This window comes from Aedes albopictus, chromosome 3 (genome assembly GCF_035046485.1).
Source record: "Aedes albopictus strain Foshan chromosome 3, AalbF5, whole genome shotgun sequence".
NCBI classification, from domain to species: Eukaryota; Metazoa; Arthropoda; class Insecta; order Diptera; family Culicidae; genus Aedes; species Aedes albopictus.
Genome location: NC_085138.1, coordinates 237,089,046 through 237,111,421, shown reverse-complemented (window position 1 = coordinate 237,111,421; position 22,376 = coordinate 237,089,046). Strand labels below are relative to the sequence as shown.

The following is a 22,376-nucleotide window of genomic DNA, read 5'->3' as shown; positions in this document are numbered from 1 at the left end:
GTCATATTTTCATTGCATTTTTAGCAGCGCAACTGTCGCGCTGTTGCGGGACAGTTGCGCTGCTAAAAATTATATGGGAATATGACAGCCCTCCCGATACGAATCAAGGTGACTGATTTGATTGCTACCGGTGTGGAAAAGGGTGGTAAAGTCAAAATGGTAGCGCTGCGCGGGTTGCTCGAATAGTAGCCGCCGTTAATGTTGCTCTTAGTGAAGGCGGCTAATAACAAGACAGACATCTCCCACCCTGTCGCAGGCTGTTCCCTGAATTCTTTCGCGGCGCTAGTGTGCCTGTAGCTCGCTGAGTATAGACGTGTGCGCCCAATCTTCTAAATTTAACAGCTTAGGCCCATCGGACAAAGTGGTGTTTGTGATATGATAATTTTGAAATAGGGTCTGGGACCATTTGGGCAGGAGCACCTATTTTGGGCACTTGCTGCTATAACTCAGTCAATTTCGAACCGATTGACTTGATTTTTTGCACATGATTAGATACTGTGTGTATCTGGTCGTGTCTCAAAAATCAAGTCAATCAATTCAAAATAGACTGAGCTATTGTATGAAGTGCCCAAAATAGGTGCTCCTGCCCAAATGGTACCAGACCCTAGTAGAGTCAGTCTAGTTAGAGTCTGGCGGACTGTCACTTCCGATCGGAGCCAATCGAGCATGACGTCACGGTGTAGCAATCATCGGTGAGGACACTATGACGTCATGCTCGATTGGCTCCGGTCAAAAGTGACAGTCCGCCAGACTCTAATTATAGGGACTCTAGACCCTAGTAGTCGCGAGAGTAGTCGTGTCATGTCAACTTCGGCAAGTCGAAATCGCACGAAGTTGCCGAAGATCACGTTCCAGAAGCTGAGAACAAATTTTCTGGCAAACGTGACCTCGCGATCAGCTGATCTTGTTTCAGCCGAGGTTTCAGCCTCCTGGCACCGCAATACTGCCCCACAGAAAAATAACGAGCCAACACTAGAGCCAACATCTTTGGTTCCCACTTTCAGCCGCCTGGTTGAACGCAATTTGATGTTGCATGAAAAAGAAGAAGAAGAACGATGGCGTTTTGAAAAAATCCTATCCCTATAACACAGGGGAAGATTTTAAAATCCCTCTTTAAAATCTAATTAAAAACGGTTTGATGTAGGGTAATTGTTCCCTTCGTTGTGGTAGTACCTAATGTTGCGGTAGTGGCAATTGAGCACTTTTTCGACTGAAATGTTACCAAAAGGCATTTTTAATGGATGTATTGCTGGTTGCTTTCAAAGATGGATTTTTGATGCAATCCGCCTATCACACTATTTTTGCACTCGGGCACGGTTGCCGACATTAGTTTCATAAACTCCACATTTCACAAACTTTTTCCACTGATATAAACGCACAAACCTGCACAACTGGCCACCCGGTAATGACTTTGGTGAGAAACAAAGAGAGAAATTCGAGTTGGAGAGTTGTCAGATGGATGAGAATCAAAATAAAACCGAGGAAGAATCAGGCGAATCACACATCACGTGCTAATCTGTGACATTTCTCGACGTGAAAATGCTGTCAGACAGACCGGTTGCACTTATCGTCACACTTCTCAACCGTCACACTTTCATACTGTGCAGTTCGATTTGGTGTGAACAGTGCAATATTATGCTTAAATTGTGAGATTGCACCATTTGTGTGCTTAAGATTTGCCCAAAAACCTATTTAAAAAAAATATTTCCCTTGAATTTTTTGCTGCTGTGTTCCTATTGTTGCGGTAGTGTTCCTAATGTTGCGGTATCCCATATGATTTCAACGGGATACCGCAACAATAGGAACCAAAATTAAATTTTACCTCCATAATAGGAACAGTGTGCCTAATGTTGTGGTAAGCGATTTATGATCGAAAACAGAGAGAAACGATAGTTTTTATATTTTTCCAATCAAATTTGGATAGAAAACTACCAACTAACGTTTTGCAACCCTTCATTAGATGGTACGATCATTGTCTTTAAAATGAATTTACTTTAATACCACAACGATGGGCACACTTACCCTACGGTGTTAGACTTTGGACGGACTACATATTGAACGTATAAATTAAAATTTAACATTTTTTTCTTGATAAGGTACTTAATTTGTAGTCCGTTCAAAGTATAACACCGTACATCAAACCGTTTTTAATTAGATTTTGTTTTAGATTTTATAGAGGCATTTTAAAAACTTCCCCTGTGTTATAGGGATAGGATTTTTTCAAAACACCATCGTTCTTCTTCTTCTTCTTCACGCAACATCAATTCACCAATAGCGGCGGCTTGGGCGGTTGGTTCCCCATGACAGCGTAAAGTTTGTAAACAAACATAATTCCGGGAGCAATAATTAAAAACGGCGAAACATTTTTCCCAACAGAATTTTTTTTTCACCTTTTAAAACAGTTGAGGCAAAACATGACTTTTGATTTCGCAATTTGTTACATCCTGGAGTTCTGGGTGGCCGAGACACATGATAGTGTAATGATAACTCCAGGTGTAAACATAAAACATTAAAAACGTAACTTTATTAACATGAAAGATTACATTACAAGACGCGACACGTATGTACAAGATCTAAATCTAATTTCTGCTTTTGTGCATCAACCGATCGCATATTGAAATGCTATCGGCGAGCAAGCAGAGCTGCGAAAGACACGAGACTGTTCAGTGGTTCTCAACATCTCCCCCGCTAAATCGTTGACGATGTAGCACCATAACAGCGGTCTTCGAGCATGGAAAGAGCGATGATGGTGGATGGTGTTTATAGCATGGCCGGTGATCGAGTTGACGAGGACTGTTGGACGAAACTGATGGCTTGATCCTGATTCCACCTTGTGTGATCATCCACTGGAAGACATCACTCAATACCGATGCACGTCCGCTTGTTGAATCCATCCGGTGCCCGTTGCGATCCAGCAAATGTTGAACGAATTTCGCATCAATCTGGTGGAGTCCGACGACAGATTTAATTGCTTCAGTCGGTGGGTGCTGAATGAAGATAATTTCTGCTTGCCTACGTGGTTTGGCGTTGAATGCATTGAGCACCTCTGCTGCATTTGGGCTTTGCAGAACGTATTCAAATTCAAATTCAATGCCATCAGATGTAGGTACGGCAAGAGAAATTTTCGATCCTTCTTTTTGCTGCTGCTGCCGTTGTTGATGACGATTATCACAATTACTCGTCGTCGCCGTTGTCGTCGGTGGAGGAACAAACAGCTGGTCCATTGAATGCTGTTGTTCATTTACCGCCGTAGTGCCGACAGTGCTTTGGGGCGATGCTTAATACGGTGAACAATCTTGTGATAATGCGACGGTCGGGAAGGATTGTTGTTTTGTTGATGGTATGTTTGTCGCGTATTCCAGTAAAACCAAAATGTTTGGAATATTTGGTTTATTGCTTCCACATTACTTTGGTACTGGCGCTGCAGAAGCTGATGCATCTGCTGGAACTGTTGATCGATGAACTGCTCTCGATCAAGCGGGAAGCAGACAGACGAAGATTGCGGTGGTGTTTGCTGTACCACTGGCTGTGCGTTGAACAATGGCGAACTGGTGAATGGCCCATTGAATCCAGCCGCCGGTTGATAGTGATGGTGGTGCTGCTGAGGATGAATTTCCGCGGGTTGAAATGATGACGAAGATGGTGATAATGATTGAGTGTGTTGGTTCCGGTGTGTTGATTCCAGAACCGGTGAGTGCAGCCACTGATCCGCTTGATACTGATGCAGATCTTGTCCAGCCAATGACACTGGATGCTGGAGCTGGGCTTGATCACTGCACACGAAGTACATTGTACCGTCCATCTTCTCCTCCGCGGAAAATGAACGCGTCGCGATTCCTCACTGCACGCACGGGTTTCTCGTCGCCACTGTTACATCCTGGAGTTCTGGGTGGCCGAGACACATGATAGTGTAATGATAACTCCAGGTGTAAACATAAAACATTAAAAACGTAACTTTATTAACATGAAAGATTACATTACAAGACGCGACACGTATGTACAAGATGACGACTACAATACTTCTAAATCTAATGTCTGCTTTTGTGCATCAACCGATCGCATATTGAAATGCTATCGGCGAGCAAGCAGAGCTGCGAGAGACGCGAGACTGTTCAGTGATTCTCAACACAATTATTTATTTCAAAATTAAGTCGAAATAGTACCAGCTCGTCTTCTTCACATGGAGAAAGTTTCCATAAAATTTAGAATTGTTATTGATATGATTCAGTCACGGTTAATTCAGTAACAAATTTTGAAAATGACGTATAATCAATGCTACACCATTGATTATACGTCGTTTTCAAAATTTGTTACTGAATTATTGTTCCTGGATTTTGATGCTGATCAAGATGCTGATGTCAAAAACATGGCCGCGTGACAGGAGGCTGGTTTGTTTACATATTTTTGGCGACAAATAGGCAAACATATACGTTCAGCCGGACCTGTGAATAATTGACATCGGTGTTCGCCGCCACGCCGCGCCGTCGTCGTCGACGATTTTTCCACGCCGCCGCCGTTCAGTATAAAGCGAGTTCCTTTTCAAACCCTTAACGGATTAACAACAACATTCTTGGCATTTTTATGAGGTCCACAAACACATTCTCTTGCATATTCTCGGCATATCTCATTGGAAGATTGTTAATAGTCTATTTTATAAGGCTAGTCAAAAGACAGAACTCCGCGCTCTGATGTTTACGTTTTCAATCATCATCCGATTGATGATGGTTAATGACTGCGCGCAAGCCAAGCGTAGTTTTACAAACAGGCTAAAACAAAAATAAAAAAATTTTATTCAAATTCTTTTCAGCTCTAAACGAGTCAATCGCAACAAAAAAATACCTGATATATTATTGAGTTTTGTATTGCTTCTTCGACTGCTTTTGAGCCTTTTTTTGCGCAAATTTATAATATCTCCAATTTGTCGAACTAGTACCTTTTTAAAAATTACACGAGATTCCAGCAAAACAAACGTGCGGGGACTTCTGTCAGTTGACGCCGCTGCTGCGATCAGCTGTTCTGAAACGTCTCGTAAAATGGCGTATAGCAGAGAAAATAGGTAGAGAAGCGAAGAGTGTGAAGCCAAAAATACCTTATCGAACCGTCAAACTGGTATCCTATCGAGCAAAATCAACAAACCTTGACGATTACCGCATAAGTGAAGATAAGTATTGCAATCATTTGAAACATATTTTTACCAAAGTTTTTAAATATCATGGATAACAGTATGAATAACATTGATTCCTTGAATTAAAGAAAATTGTTCCATTTTGGAACATCAGTTTGATAATGCCTAGTTAATAAAACAACAGTATAAATAGTTTTCAAATGCGGTATGCGAGATAGGCACTACCTTCGATGGGTGGATTAATCTGCTTTGCTGCAGTTGCCAGCATCCGAGCGATGAAATCAAAACAGAAAAAGTGTTGCCGTTCTGGCGGCTGTTCACTCTTCGCTTCTCTACCTATTTTCTCTGGCGTATAGTATATTTTATGGGGCTAGTCAAACGACAGCAGTACGCGCTCTGATGTTTACGTTTTCAATCATCATCCGGTTGATGATGGTTAATGACTGCGCGCAAGTCAAGCGTAGTTTTTGAAACTGGCTAAAACCATAATTAGAAATTTTTATTTAATTTTTTTCGCAAGTTAACGAGTGAATCGAAAAAAATACCTGATTAATTATAGAGTTTTGTATTGCTTTTACGACAGCTTTTGAGCCTATTTTGGCTCAAATTTCTCAAATCTCCAATTTATCGAACAAGTACCTTTTCAAAAATTACACGATATTCTAGCAAAACAAACGTGCGTGGAATTCTGTCAGTTGACGCCGCTGCTGCGATCAGCTGTTCTGAAACGTCTCGTAAAATGGCTTATAGTCTCTGCATGCTGTGAGATTTTGACTTTTACTACGAGCACTGTGTTCAAAATTTCTGTGAGAGTGAGCAGGACAGCACCAAAACAGGGCTCGCAGTAAAAGTCAAAGAACAAACTAATTTTGTCAGCATACACAGGCTAATGGCAACTTCCCGGTCAACCAGGGAAAGTTTTCGATGTCGATCGTGTTAAGAAGTATTTCGGATAAATGAAAACCTAGTAAAAACATATTTTAGACAGTAGAGTAAACACTGGGATGTTCACTCACATGCATTTTGATTATATTCCACAACACTAATTGGAAATTTTCAACAGAACAAGATCTTTGATCTTTTCGTACTCAAAGTATCGAGGAAAATTCAACGGTATTTGCATAAGCTTCCATCTAGTTATCCCAAACCTATTATTTCTTCTATAAAATACCCTTAAAAAATGTTCGTAGCTCGGTGCCACTGAATCCATATCCTCAAGAGTAAAAACATAACGTTTTTCAAGTGCGATATAAATTCCTTTCAGCTTAGGTAGTTCCAGTAGAAGGTTTTCTAACGTCATTACGAAGGCCTCCGTTATATTATCGTCGTAAATCACTGTAAAAATTAAAATTAGAAAACGTTTGTAAAATCTACTCAGACAACATTAGGCATAATTATAACAGGCATTCTGACAGAAATGGCAATCATTTGCGCAAGTATGTACCGTATTCGAGGTATCATTGATCAGTGGGGTAACCGAATGGGTAACATTGATTGGCTTGACCCAAGTGTTTAAGTAAGTGTTAGGGTGATTTTGATACAAAAGAACATTATTTATTACTTGTAGATGATCATTTTTTGTCTTTATTGACGAGAATTTTAACTCAAAGCTCGGAACTTGGATGATCAATGTTACCCCAAAAGAACAAAATCAAAAATATAAATAGCCTTTACATATAACATGTATGAAAGTTAAAAAAAACTATTTAAAGTAGCTTAACACATACTATGAGAACCAGTACTTGTTTTATTAATATGAAAGAAATAACGTTTGCCTGTACAATGTAACTACACGTTTTGATAGTTTGGTATTTAACTGAGCCTCAGTAAAATCGATTATAGAAACAACCGAAATAGCTCTGCTGTTCTATTCCCAAAAAGTACCGAACAGGAATTTCAGGGTTGAGTGTGTAATGAAGAAGTATATGAAAGATGATCAATGTTACCCCGGATTACATTACGGTACGCATAACTACTGTACGATTTACTTACCATCAGCTGCTATCACATACTCTACATCTTGAAGCTGTGCTTTAAGCGCATCCGGATAGTTTACATACGGAACTTTAAAGTTAAGTTCTGTAACGACTACATTGCAGTTTGGATTTTTTAAGCTGGAATTTCTAAGTATGTTAGCCTGGATCAACTGTAAAAGTCCGCCAACATCAATGTCTACAAGAAAACAAAGAATTATATTCAATTCAACATGAAACCAAAATATTTCTTGCCAGTGCAGAGAACTTCACGAGCATAGAAACTCGATACTATGCTAGTTAGTCCGACTCCAGATCCTAGCTCTAATATCTTTTTATTTTTAAATTTCTTTTCGTTGTGTAGAATATAATCCGCTAGTAATAGAGCACCTCTCCAGATTTGCAGGCCCACCAGATCGAGTTTCGTTGATTTGAGATGTTCTAAAAATAATATTAGCTAAACAAGCGTTCCCCAATAAATCAACATTCAGAGCCTTACCTATCTCAATAACACCTTTTTTCTTGCGCTCTACAATCAAGTCTCCATCTTTATCGGTTTCGATGGACGGTTTATCCTCTAATTCTGCTAATATAACACTTTTTTCACTGGAAAGCTTCTGTACATCTGTTTGGAGACCGTTGCTTTGATCATCCACTCCATTCAAACCATATCCATTGAAATCTAGTTTATTTCCCTCTTCTTCTACAGAACAGCCATTCTGCCTTTTGGTTTTTTCATTTTCTTTCGGATAGACAAATGTAAATTTAGATATGCTGTCTGCGAAAAAAGCAAGTTATGTTAGTCGCAAAATTTTGGCAAAATCGTCCAAAAATAACTCTTACTTCCATTAGTTGCGTCTGTTGTTGAAAAATCCGTTTCAGCATACAGCTCAGAACACACTTCAAAAGTTGCCATATGATTTCCGCAAGTTATGAACTATTGTCAAAGATACCTATAAATCAATCACACTAGGATGAACAGATTTGAATATTCTATCGTCTCATATATTGGCTGTGCTGCACTAATCGTAGACTGAAATTGTAGCCGGAAAAGAATACTGCGATTTGGCAAGATGAGCACGGTTGTTGTATTCGCTACCGCGTCTACAACAAGACTGAGATTACGCGTTCGAGAGAACGAACAAAACAAAAGAGCGAAGCAAATTTGTTTATAAATAAATTTATCTTATTCACACACACCATATGCGACCCAACACAACATAACAAGTGTTGGTTGAGCTGTAGGTATGATGAAAAATTTATAGTATTCATACTAAATTTCTTAGCTGCATAGTGCATATCACACATGTACATTTGTCAGAGGTAGATCAACCAGATCAACCGATATCTACAACAGTAAAGCTCAATGCGATCAATTAAAATATGTTTTATACATCACATTTCCTTATGTGATAAGCACATGATAAAAATTAGATAAACAACATTGAATCAACATGAAAAACATGCTGCAGGACAACAAACAAAAATAACTATTCTTGTAAGTAGTAATGGGAAATAAAAATAAAATTAGCATACGTGTAAGGTTCATTGACGCGAAAATGATAACGTGCAAAAGGTCGTCATTTCAGGCTTAAACAAAGATAGTTGTATATCCCTTATCTTGGCTCTATCCTACATTAAAAATTATCCGTACTTTTCAATGCATATCTTCAAAATAAAGGAACATTTGAAAAAAAGTATCATAAAGTACACGTTTTGTATAGAGCACAAAAACTCCAAAGTAGCAAAACAGTCGTATATGTAAAATGTTAAATGAAAACAAAAACAATAATTTAGCAGAGTTCATACGCCAAACCAACGAATGAAACAATCAAAACAAAACATTATTCCTTTGTCACGCAAACTATTACACCATTGCGGGGGCAGACATGTCGGCAAACATTAGAAATCCTAATTAAAGATTGGATATAAATAAATACCATCGGAGAAATGCATCTGATGCACTTTCACTTTTCACTGTCAGCACGTGATACCCGCGACGTAAATAGAAGTATGTATACGATATGCGAAATAAAACTATTTCCGAGATGATGATGTTGTTCGCATGTTTTTCTTCACCAGCATGTTCGTTAATAGATAAAGCACTCTATTTCCGAATAGTTTAATATTTCATGGCTCTACTATTATATGATAACAGTAAGGAAGTGAAAGAAAAACAGATATTCCCGGTTTTCCACTGTGATGTAAACAACACCGTCGTGTTTTGAAGCTTGTTCACACTTGCGTACTTCTTTCGTGTCTGCCATTGACATTCAATACACGCGTGGATATGGCGTACAGTGACGATTATATCGCGAGCGTATTCTGTACTGTAAAAGTATTGGTAGCGTAGCAAAGAGTAACTTCTCTTAATCTGGTCATTAATAACAATCCTAGTAACAATCTTCAGACTCTGTAAGAATATGACATTCATAAAAAATTACATTGTTACAGAAAATGAAGATTGTATATGACACATTCCACGCACTTCTACGCCAAGGGTGGGAAATTTCAAAGTGATTGTTTTGCCCCAAGCTTTCCAGCATATGAAAAAGGGTAGATTCAATCTTAGGAAAACCATTTGTTTAACATAAAATTTGACTGGTTACGTATTTAAATAGCTAGGTGAAGTAATAGCATTTTATGTAAGAAAAATTAAATTTTTCATTGATTATTTTCAAATATGCCTGCTGGCACGGTAAAGTTCGAAAACATAATAACTATTTTTTATTAATGTAGTATAATAACGTATATTTTATACACCCAAAGGACACTTTCCATAAAAATGGGTTTTGATATGTTTTAAGCACTTTTTGCAATAGCCGCGATTTAATGGTGTCCCGTTACGAAAATAGTATATTTGTTGTAATAGCGAATTTATTGCTAGCTTTAGAAAAATGATTTTCAGGATTCTCTTAGTACTCGTGCACAGAAAAAACAGTTGTGTAATATTACATCTGAACTGCTGCAACCCGATCAATCCGTCGGTTGCATGAATATTACACAGGACGATGTACACATGAGAACAAAAGATTTTACATAAAAACGATGTAATCGTACATAGGAATCGTGTTTACATTGATTATTTAGTACATCGGAATGAGTTACATCGTGCGGGTTGCATGATTTTTTTGCTGTGTGGAGACCTTTCTTCCAACATATGGGTTACCTTGATCGACGCGTTATCTTAGAGGCGTTACAATGGGTGCGTAGATTTGGTGTCCCGTTACGAAAATTTTAAAGACGTTCATAAGTGGATAAATAGTGTGGTTTGATCAAATATTTAACCAAAAATCTGTAACCGTGATGAAATGATATATATTTTATTGTATTGTATTATTGTATATATTTTCAATATCCTTCTTGGTGTAACGCCCCTACTGAAACAAAGCCCACTTCTCAGCTCTCCACGGAAAATACGTAAACAAAGGGTAGGTATTCTGGTGGATCAGTATAAAAAGTGATGTTTTATTAAGTTTTGTGATAACAGCATACTCTTTAAAAGCTATAACTTTTTTAACGTGTCCTATGAATTACCACCATGATGTATAAAATGGTTTATAGAATTACAAAGCGTTCAAAACTTGAAGATCCCGAAGTGATGGTTGCATTCCTTCTTTACTCCATTCATCACCGTATAATTTACTTTTATGACGGCAAACATATTTTGAAGCTTATGTTCTTATCAGGGTTCTTATTAAAAAAAAAGTGTAAAATGCATCACGAAAATAGCGTAGCATTACTTTTTGTGATAACATAAATTAGTAACCGTTGATTGAAAGTCTAGCGACCTCCCTCTTGTCGTTTTGGTTTACAACTTTTTTTTTTCTTCTCGAAATCCGTTTGTTTGTATCGTTACTGGTTGTCCTAAGCTAAATATCAACGGAAAGCCCCCATAATCCCATCCCCTCCAAAAAAAAAAACTCTGTTCTCTCTAACCTCGACCAGACGACAAGTTCAACAGTTCCCCAAAACTAACATAGAATAGAAGAAAAATCCCCTTTAAAATGTAAAATTTATTTCAACGAAAATCGGCTCCTTTATTCCCAAGGCGCATGAGCCTTCCAATAAAGGATTAAAGCAATATGCGATATATGCTTAAAAAGATAGCAAGTAACTACTAAGCACTAGCGTTAGCGGTCTAAAGGTCATACAGCAGCTTTTTCGTGTTAATAGGCTCAGTAGGAAATTTTCAAATGCTCTCAGGCATTATAAATAGTAAGCACTGAAATGAGCCGTATATTAGTATATGACGCTATGCTATAGTGCTTGTAAACCCAGTGTCTATCAGCCGAATAAAAAGCCTGACAGTGCTGTTAAAAGGCTTGGCCTGCATGACGTTTACAACAATCAAAGCTGATTTCAAGCAAAACAAAACTGAACCGAAGCAAAACAATAAAATCTCCTCGGAAATTCCGTACGATCGATAGGGCGGTGGAAGCTTGTCGTCGGACACTTCAAGCATTAAATGGAAACAGAAAATGTATAGCTGCTTCCTCGATTATGATATAAATGCATCGGATGTCTCGTCGGATGTTTACCTGTGGAGTTTCAATCGTTTTTCCTACAGACGAACACCAAAACTAATCGATGGGCCCCATTTTTATTCCTCTTGTTACGGAACCTCGTCAACCTCCCAAACTTCCCTATAGCTGCATCTCCTGCAGATCTCTCCACCCTCCATAAAACCATTTTATACATTTCCAATGCGGCCACATTGTGCCCGATTTCAGATCCGAACATCGGATCATCCGCCCTAATAGAAAAATATGATACAACGTGCTTAACAACCCTTTCGGGCTATCATCTTGATCATACACGGAATGATACAATCATTCACCCAATCGCCAGTGTACAATACATTTTTATTAGGGCGGAACATTCGGATCGAAACATCAATGCTGTCCCAACTTGTTGCCTTCTTTTCCTTAAATACGGTGCTGAGCAAACCGATCTCTTGGTGCATCGATGGAGCAGATGAGAAACGTGACGACATCCACTTAAGACTAACAACCCCGAGGACATCAGATCGAATCTGGATCAGGCCGTAAAAATCGAAGAAAAGTAGACTTTGATGGAAAACATTCGGAGAAAAAAATAAAGAAAGTAAATAACTTTTTTTCTTTTTTCTTGACCCATTTTTTGACAACTCTTTCACCAGAGACTCGGTACGCAGATTGAAGCTGGCCGTATATCAGCCGAATATTTCGCCAAAATTGGCTTTTAAGCAGATCTATTATAGGATGTAGTTCTAATGAGCTCTGTTAACATTGCTCTTCATGTGGATATAGAACCAACTTGGTGCCAATTTTTACGGCTTAGTGGTTACTTGGGTATCATTGAATCTTCTTCGGATCATTATAATGTTGAATGTGTAAAAACCGAGAACATAGATACGTCGCACAGCCATAGTTTTGGAGATACAATAGGGTCCTAAAATTAAAGACGAAATCTCACTTATATTGAATAATACGATCAAGCATGGTATTCTAATCGGAATTGTATTTTACTCGAACTTGAAAAACAAAGGAATAGTGAGAAAATTTGAAATAAGTAAAATGATAAATAGTTCTACTTTGACATTTGAGGTCAACCTTGTGTGACTGAGCTCGACATTTTTCGCACTGGGATTTCAAAAATGTTCCTATCTGACATACACGGTGAAAAAAATCACTCAAAGTATGTGTTATAAGCTAGGGACGAGACAAAAGGCTAAAAAAATAAAAATTATATATTTTCAACTATGGTTAATAAAAAGGTCAAAAAATGAGTAGGGTAATTGTTCCCATCGTTGTGGTAGTACCTAATGTTGCGGTAATGGCCAATTGAGCACTTTTTCGACTGAAATGTTACCAAAAGGTAGTTTTAATAGATGTATTGTGCTTAAATTATGAGATTGCACCATTTGTTTGCTCAAGATTTGCCCAAAATCCTATTTAAAAAAAATATTTTCCTTAATATGTTTGCTGCTGTGTTCCTATTATTGCGGTAGTGTTCTTAATGTTGCGGTATCCCATATGATTTCAATGGGATACCGCAACATTAGGAACAAATACCGCAACATTAGGAACAAATACCGCAACAATAGGAACACAATGGTCTTTTAGATAAAAACGAATAAAATGCTCATAACAACCTCAAAGTGGCAATATTTCGTTATTTTCCCGTAGATAAAGGATAGATTTTATTATTTTCAATTCAATCCATGTAAAAAATTTGCTTGGGGCGATACAATTTTGGTTTAAGCATGAACCCAGTGCCTAACTCCTCCATGATCGGATCAATTACCCTAAATATGTTGTCTTGAACCATACATTGTGGTTTAAAACAAGAATCCCAATAGGACTTTAGGAGCCTATTAAACTTCACGTACCCGACCCCCGATAACTCATTTTCAAAATGCTGGCATTTCTTCAATAATTGATAATTATTATCATTCGATTTTTTTTAAGTTGCCCTCGATCGATCATAAATTGGTGCTTATTTATTACACTCAAATGGCCTTGTAGTATCCGAAACCATTTCGGAGATATTCCGGATTGTACTGGGGTCAGGGGGTGGGGAAGGGATCTGTTTTGTTAAATGGCTAAAAGTGATTATTTCGTGTGTGTTGTGTTTGAGAGGCCCCCACGGAACCTGTTCCAGATGTTACGAAGCGGCCACATCAGTTGATACATACTTAAGTCAATTTTTTCTATCCCATTCTTTCGAAATAAAGATTGATACGTCGCTCGGCATGTTTTGGTTACAAACCAGAAATGTTCCCGATGACACCCCCGTGGAACCTGTGCTAAATGTTCCGAGGTGGCCATTTAGTTGATACATACTTAAGTCTATCCACTCCACAGACAAACAGACGTAACACCTAGAATAATTTTCGTGAAAATCATCGCCCAGTTCACACTACCATCACCTGCTGGAAATGTTTCACGAAACACTGCGTTGTGCAATATCGTCAACAGAAGGCGCTAGTGTTAAACGTCAAAAGCAAATAAAAACGATGTGCCCGCCTTTGGTTGTGAAAGCGACAACTATGAAGATATAAAATGATCGTTAAAAGCATGGTCGATAGAAATTTCGCCAGTGTTACGTCTGTTTGTCTGTGGTCTATCGTTTCTGACTCAGTTATTCAAAATCATGAAGATTGATATGTCGCACGGCATGTTTAAGTTGAAAGCCAGAAGTGTCCCCAATGAGGCCCCGCGGAACCTGTCACAGGATTCCGGATGGGCCAACTGATTCAAATCTTGTTATAGCAGTTGTGTTTCCCTATTCGCAACAAAAATTTCGTTGAAAATCGATGGTTCAAACACAACAACATACGAAATAATCACTTTTAGCCATTGACAATCCCCTGACCCTAGCACAATCCGGAATATCTCCGGAATGGTTCCGGATATTGCATGGCCACTTGAGTATAATAAACTAGCTCCAATTTATGATCAATTGAGGGCGACTTCAAAAAAATCGGATGAAAATTGGCGAAATGCCAGCATTTTGAAAATGAGTTGTAGAGGGTCGGATACGTGAAGGTTAAATAAAACTCGAAACAGGTTCCCCAGGGCCCATTCCGATGGCCACCATAGGGTCAGAGTGGGTTTGAAGGACTATTGGTGTCCTGCCGGACAGCTACTATCTGTCTGAAAAATATTGCCGAAGACACCAACATTCTATCTAGCAAAGCATTCAATCTACAACTAGATGACTTTAGCCGTAACGGGACACCATTTGCAAAACACTGTTTTCACGCGAGCGTAACGCTGCGCTCCAAGACTAAATCAAGAATATTTCCAAAACTATACATTTCTCAGTAAAACTCACTTCGGCAATCTTGTTCACATCAATCCAAAGAAGAAATGTCTAGAAGACTCTATTATTCAAAAGTTCATAAAAGAGCTAATATACGCATTTCAGATTGAAAATTTTAAAAAGAAGATTTCTGCGATGGTGTCCCGTTACGAAATGTAACATGTTATATAAAGTAAATTGGAACCAAAACCCCATAGAACAAGTATTGCATCAGCAAGTACATCTAATAAGCTTGTTATAAAACCTGTTAAACCATATGATCATGAACATTATAATTGATTGCAGACGTCATTTGTTCACGAAAGTTAGTTCCTCACGGTGTCCCGTTACGCTGGAATGTGTCACATATTGTAGTGACCAGATTAAAAAAGGCACTACACTCAGAAATAAAAGTATACTCGGAATTACTATTATTTATGCATTTTGTATCCGCATCTCTCTCACTCTCTTTCTGTTTTCATGCTATCTGGTGCTTTGCCTGGGTTGACGAAAGACTTCTTTTCAACCCAGGCTAAACGGCAGATAGCATGAAAACAGAAAGAGAGTGAGAGACATGCGGATACAAAATGCATAAATACTAGTAATTCTGTGTATACTTCTATTTCTGAGTGTACACACCGTCTTCATCCAGAGGCTGCATAATCTGAACATAACTTACACTAGACAATGGACACCTAGTGGCCCGATGAAGAATTTTTCGTTCAACGAAAAGTTTTCTCCGAGGATTGGGAATCGAACCCTAATAAAAAAAAAATCCAATAAAATCACCATAAACTACCATTGAATAATGATGAATATGAATGTTCAACAACAAATTACATTGCGTGCGTATTTTTCTGTTGTAGTTCAAATACGTGCACAATAAAATCAATGGCAATAGAGATATCAATAATAAAAACAAAATAAATTGAATGGTAGTTGACTTGAGTTTGCTCCAGAAAATTTGGATATTTTATGGTAAAGATACATAACAACCCCCATTTTCTATCGTAAAAGTGACATTTACAAAACATGCTATGGTGGAAAACCATAGCGTCTGTTCAGCGTGTTGTAACAAAACATTCTGTTGTATCTCTATGATCGTTTTTTAGTAGGGAATCCACACTGCGTGCTTACTTACATACAATCTGAGACCATACAATACGCCTAACAGCTGGCGCCCGTCTTCAAAATTTCCATTTCATTACACTACTTTGATGTGAAAACTAAGGAGCAGAAAAATGCGCGCTCCTTGTTTGGCAAAGCAACATTGCTTTGATTTGTTGCTCTCATTTTGCCAAAATACTGCATCATTGATCTAAATCATTCGCTCTGGGTGAGTAGCGTTTCTAACAAAACTGCTGTGCGTGGTAGATCTAGCAATGCTAGTAACACACTTGATTTGCGTATTGTTGAATGCTGAAAAGCCCTGTCACGTCCTGCTACCAAGTGGTAATCGTGTTGTGGTGTAGAAATTCATTAAATTCAACTTTTAATGTGTTCTAAAGTGTCCCTTTTCTTTTAGAATTGAAATATACGTGGATCGATAATGGATAGAGACGAAAGAATGGAACCGGCACGGCATAATGAAAACTTCTTTTGAGCTGTTGAATCTTTTCCGAAGGTTTTATTTTGTACTAGCGGTCTCGGCAAACGTTGTGTTGCAATTTTAGGTTGTGGTGATTTGACGGGGCCGGATCACAACGTCATTCACGGTCGTTAAGCCGCATTTTTTTTTGCGAAATAATGTCCAAAAGTTTGGATGCGTCATAATATCCTATGTGCCTTGTAACGTGAGAATACATCATGCGAACCCCTGCTCACCTGCCTATTTTAGGGAAGGTTCATTTATTACGTCCATCGTTTTTCGGGATTTCTAGACCCCCCCCCCCTCCCCCCTCTGTCACGCTATTTTCCTATACCTAATACACGTACTGTCACACTTTTTGAGACCCCCCCCTCCCCCAAATCTTGGACGTAATTTTTGAACGACCCCTTATTTGCTGTCTCTTTGTGTGATTTTTGTGTGCTCACGTTAGAAATAGTGAAAACAGTGGACAGACTGCACGCATCGGAATCAATGTTTCCCTGATGTAAATAAATCACCGAAGTTGTAAGTGTCCCTTAAATGTATGTAATATTTTTATGTTTACCAAATAAAATATTTTTAGCTTTGTAGCATGTGGTTAAATATGCTGCGTATTATTGACCCTGCTGAAAGAGCGGTGTTGCTGTCCTGTTTTCAACACTACAAAGAACTTCGAGGTTCACTATCATCGCGCCGAAGATAACTTCAACCAGGAAGTCGGGATAGGTAGAGAATGGCTTTCGCGAAGCTGTGGATCAATGCAACCGCTGACATCGGGCGGATGCTATCACTGAAAGCAGGACGACGCTTATGTAGCTGTAGTCAGGAGATCGATTTACAAGCAAACACATCTGCACCGTAGGATCTTCTGTGGGCTATCGCTATTGCATGTCCCATACGTTTTCAATCAAGTGCACCATTCCGGGTTGTTAGTTGTATTCCACTTCAAGCGGAACAATAGCCATGCTACGATGCCATCCTGTAGGCGAGAACCTCGATCAGTAGTTTATTTGAGCCGAGAATGGTTTGACCTTTAAAGCAGCAATAAAAGACTCATCACAATAATGCGCTCCGCAGGAACTGGACGACGCGGTACTAGTGTAGCACACCGTTTACATACCAACCAACTCGTGCTGTATGATCGTTTGCATAGGGTAAATGTACCAATAGTGGTGCTATTAGTAGCTCCTTGTAGTAAAATAATTTAATAAAATTGATAATACCACAAAATAAAAAGTCTGAAAACGTTAATCTGTAGCTTTTTACCTAAATTTGTTAGGAAAAATGTAAAAACCATTATTTATTTCAGTTTTTGATAGTAAATCACTTGCACCAACTATAGGTACACGGTTCCTATTATGGAGGTAAAATTTAACATTGGTTCCTATAGTGGCGCATTCCGTTGAATTCTTATGGGACCCACCACTATAGGAACACTACTGCCACTATAGGTGCAAAGGAGCAAAAAAATTAAGGAAAATAATTGTTTAAAATAGGTTTTTCGGCAAATCCTGAATACAAAGCCGAATTAATATTATGAATTAGGTATGATGCATCTATTAAAAATGTCACTTGCAAGCTTTTTGGTCGAAATAGTGCTAAATTGCCACTACCACCACTATTGGTACAACCTCCACTAAGGGAGCTTTTACCCTACTAGTGAAAATGCATGTCCCAAGCGGTTCTGTGGAATGCACCATGTTGATGAATTTGAGTGTTTCTTTGCTGCCGTTAGCCACGGATTCTCACATAGCTCATCGATTCTAAACAACGAGAAGGGGTAAAACTTCGTTGATGTTTTGACACGAAGTGTTACGGGGGGGAGTGTAACGTGAGAATACATCATGCGAACCCCAGCTCACCTGCCTATTTTATTTGCTGTCTCTTTGTGTGATTTTTGTGTGCTCACGTTAGAAATAGTGAAAACAGTGGACAGACTGCACGCATCGGAATCAATGTTTCCCTGATGTAAATAAATCACCGAAGTTGTAAGTGTCCCTTAAATGTATGTAATATTTTTATGTTTACCAAATAAAATATTTTTAGCTTTGTAGCATGTGGTTAAATATGCTGCGTTTTATTGACCCTGCTGAAAGAGCGGTGTTGCTGTCCTGTTTTCAACATGCCTTCTTTCCTTGGACTTCGTGGCGTATTTGTATGTTCGGATATTATGCCCCGCAAAATGCGCCAAAAATCCCTGAGACATTATGGCCTCGGATGTTATGCTACTGCGCCTGATTTGACCACTGTTGAGGTTATTGTTGCTCCGCATTCTAGATGGGTTTCATTATATTTAGATAGTAGAGTAAACATAGATCCGTGATGATGAATCCGTTGTATCCAAACGACCTGTCAAAATCTGTATCCAAACGAGCATGACGTCACGATTTGGACAACATCAATGGAGCGCATGACGTCATATTCAATCCTCGCACTTTTGAAAATTAATGCTTACACGCATGAAACATTTTAGTCAGCGGTGTCCGCGGATCTATGTTTCCCGGATAAAAACTAACCATAGGGTGTTTGGTGAAAACCATTCCTGCACCATACAGTTTACCAGCTACAATAAAGTGTATTGTAATGAAATGGTTCGCTATACTATACATTTACATTGGATTTTTATGTAACAATATATTATACTGTTTTTCTTATGTTTGAACCATTCACTTTTCCGAAACATTATTTTTCCGTGAATTTTTAATTATTTATTCAGTTTAAGATTTTTTCCGTGCTTTGTTTTGTTGATGTTTGTGACTTTTTTGATGCAAAGGAAAGGAAAGAGAAAAAAGTGAATAAGTTGAAACATCAATTTAAAGTCAATAACATGTTTAAATAAGTGGTAAACCAGATGTCCTAAGAACTGCAGGTCCAAGCAGGGGTCCAAGAGATATGGCGGGCTAGGTGTGTAGAGTGCGATGAGAGAAATACGAATGTAGGCCAAGGGGCTAGTCGCTTGGAACATTGTGCCAAGAGGTGCCAAGCACACCGTCTCATACACTCTGTGGCACACCGAGGCACTCTGAGGCACAATTTTGACACCTGAGTTTGGGTGAAAAAACTAGGCAACCATGTGCATTTGACCTGCAAAATGAAAACAAACAGTTGGTTGTCTTGGTAGTTGCCAAGCAAAATCTGAATCATCAAGCAGTGGCACTTCGGGGCACACTGAGGCACAATTCAATACCCGGTGGCACACTGAAAATAATTGGCGCAAATAAAGATGTGCTCAGCGACTCCCCTTGATGTAGGCCAACCCGGAGAGATGCAGGTCAGATTACCGTGAATCAGTGGATGAGTTCAACACTATTCTTTCTGTATTTGCCTTTAGGAGAGTTTTCTCCTCTTCTCTCATGTGAACTTGCCTTCAACCACAATCGAATCAAATGCGATTGACAAACTTTATCTTTGACGTAGAGCCATCTTTAACATATGGACTGGACTGAACACTAAAATGACTTCTAATATATGTTCGTCTGCGAGTTCGCTTTTTAACCTAACTTATATTTGAATCGAACTTGGCAGTTTTCTCATGAGTTGCTATGTATTTCAAACTTTAGTCAAACTGGTGCCTCAATATTGTAATAACGGTTAAGCACGCTGTAATGATACTTATGTACCTCGTCACCCACTTCATGCAACTACATTAGTGGTCTAATAACACTTAGCGCGCTCGGCATAGTTCCATCATGCTGCTCAAAGTGTTGCCACAAATAATGCTTAGTTTGCAAAACCCGGTTATCTGGCTGGTGGGGCATGGGAGCCTAAGCTTCAACTGTTAATCGAGGAGGACGACTCTTCTCGATATCCTAGATTTTAAGCGAAAACCTACATTTTTTTCATGATTTCAACAAAACTGAAGAAATTAACAGAAAATCGATCAAAATCAACCATATCCGAAATATCCGATAAAATCGATTATAATGTTGGCTTATCCACATAAAATCGAAGAAAATCAATGCACATCCCTGAATAAAAATGTCAAATTTTCTCGATTTTGTTTTGTTCTCCCTGTTCTTCCAGATGGAGCTTGTTTGTAAACAACAGCTGTTCACGAATGTGACTGTTGTTTACATATGCTACTCACTATTTTAATGCTCAGTATGATATTATATTGCAAATACATCTTCTCAATAATAAGATTTCCCATATTTTCGAGCAAGTTTTCGAGGTGATCCATTGTTACAATCGCTAATTTCAGCAATTCCAACTGCTGAGCAACCATCTGATGGCCGACGCATCAGCCGACACTGCTGATTGTTTACCTGGAAGAGTTGTCAAAATTTTCGACGTGGCGTCGCGACGTCGTAACATTTTAAGAGATGTTAGCCGTTTTCATCGCCGATTTTCAAACGATTTTTTTCATTTTATTCGATTTTTCAGATATTGTTCATTTTTATCATTTTGTTGGTATAAAATCGATTTTAACTTGAAAAATGGCAGAAAATGGGGAAAATCCGAAAAAATCGAATCAATGCTCAGTGTAATGGAAATAATTACGAATAATTCAGAAAATCAGACAAAATTACGGCTTATCGCAAGGTAATTGAATCAAATCGATTACTGTCGACCCCCTCGCTGTTAATGCAATCAGAGACTACTCAGACTTAGACGTGGGCGATCCTATATATGAATGGTTATCCAAAACGCTCTGAAGAATTTCCAAAGCGCATTCTAATAAATCTAGTAAGCCTAAGATGCCATTAACAGGAGGAAAATGACAAGATATTGCGGATTTTACCCCGTAATAGACTCACACGCGGAAAATTTTGTCCTACCAAAATATTCTCCCACCGCTTTTCCCATAGATTGGGTTTTGCCACCGCTAACGAAAACAACATTGAACGCACACTCTCGGTTGGTACAATGAATGCGTGGTTCGTTCAGCTGCTAACTGCCATGCAAACCGACGTGTGAGTATTTATTTTTGCTCTTCGAAGATTTGCTCGAAAGTCTATCAACGAATAAAAAATGCAATAATATAACAATATATGGTTTATGTAATGTAAAACAATACAACATAACAAAAAAGAACCATTCCAAAACCATTTGATTAAATGTATAACCAGTAGTGAAATTACAATTAAAAACAATTTATTTACGGTACATTTTATTGTTTGAAACCATTCATGTACCATACAATGTACGGTATATTTAAACCCACGTATCAGTATTTTGAACAATTCATTAACAATAAAATGTATCTTATTTACAATTCACGGAATGGTGTCTACATTACATCTTATTGTTTTTGTATTTTTTATTTTTACAGTGGTGGCTATTGTAAAAATATGGTTCTAAATAGTACTGTTACAATACAACGTTCGGTTTTTCAACTGTATTTTTTATTCGGGTTTACTCTACTATCTATAGGTTTCATTCCTATCGGGTTAATTTTCTTCACAGCTCATGATAAATCAGCATTTTATCTATTTTCTTACTTTTTTTAGTGGATTTTCGTAATTTCCTCAACTTATAAACACAACCACCATGAAAACGAATCGAACCATGTAAAAGTCCCTGATCAATTCACCCGTTCTTGAGTTTTATTGCCTCAAAAGAACTTCAAATTCATTTTTATATACAGTACTGGCCAAAATTATAGGCAGTGATGGTGATACGATGTTTAGGTTGATAAATCTCCCTTTGAAATAGCTTTATTCAAATGCAATAATATTGGTATTATTGTTTATTGATCACAAAATATAATTGCATTGTTTCCAACATGAGGTGAAACTTAACGAAAGAGAACGAATTTAAATCTTGAATTTGATCGAAAATTATCTGGCCAAAATTATAGGCACTTAAGACCTTCTTAAGAAAGTTTGATGTTCTATCTCAGACGTTGATAATAAAAATCATCAGGATTCTCAAATATTCTGTTTAGCAGAACTGTTAGTAC

General features: G+C 38.2%; 1 protein-coding gene and 1 long non-coding RNA gene across 2 annotated transcripts in view; both read right to left on the bottom strand.

The window, feature by feature from the left end:
* Positions 1-389: 389 nt before the first annotated feature.
* Positions 390-22,376, bottom strand: part of LOC134291647 (uncharacterized) — a 239,659-nt gene continuing 217,672 nt past the window's right edge. The window contains exon 3 of the long non-coding RNA XR_009999209.1: positions 390-469. This is a non-coding gene — a long non-coding RNA (uncharacterized LOC134291647). The remainder of the gene's footprint in view (positions 470-22,376) is intronic.
* Positions 6,102-9,536, bottom strand: LOC109431312 (methyltransferase-like protein 22). The gene is made up of 6 exons (XM_029868410.2): positions 9,039-9,536; positions 7,942-8,051; positions 7,598-7,876; positions 7,354-7,539; positions 7,118-7,297; positions 6,102-6,460 (listed from the first exon to the last, which is right to left on the bottom strand). Exons 2-6 carry the CDS (start codon positions 8,012-8,014, stop codon positions 6,168-6,170), a joined length of 1,011 nt encoding a protein of 336 aa, XP_029724270.2. The 5' UTR covers positions 8,015-8,051; positions 9,039-9,536; the 3' UTR covers positions 6,102-6,167.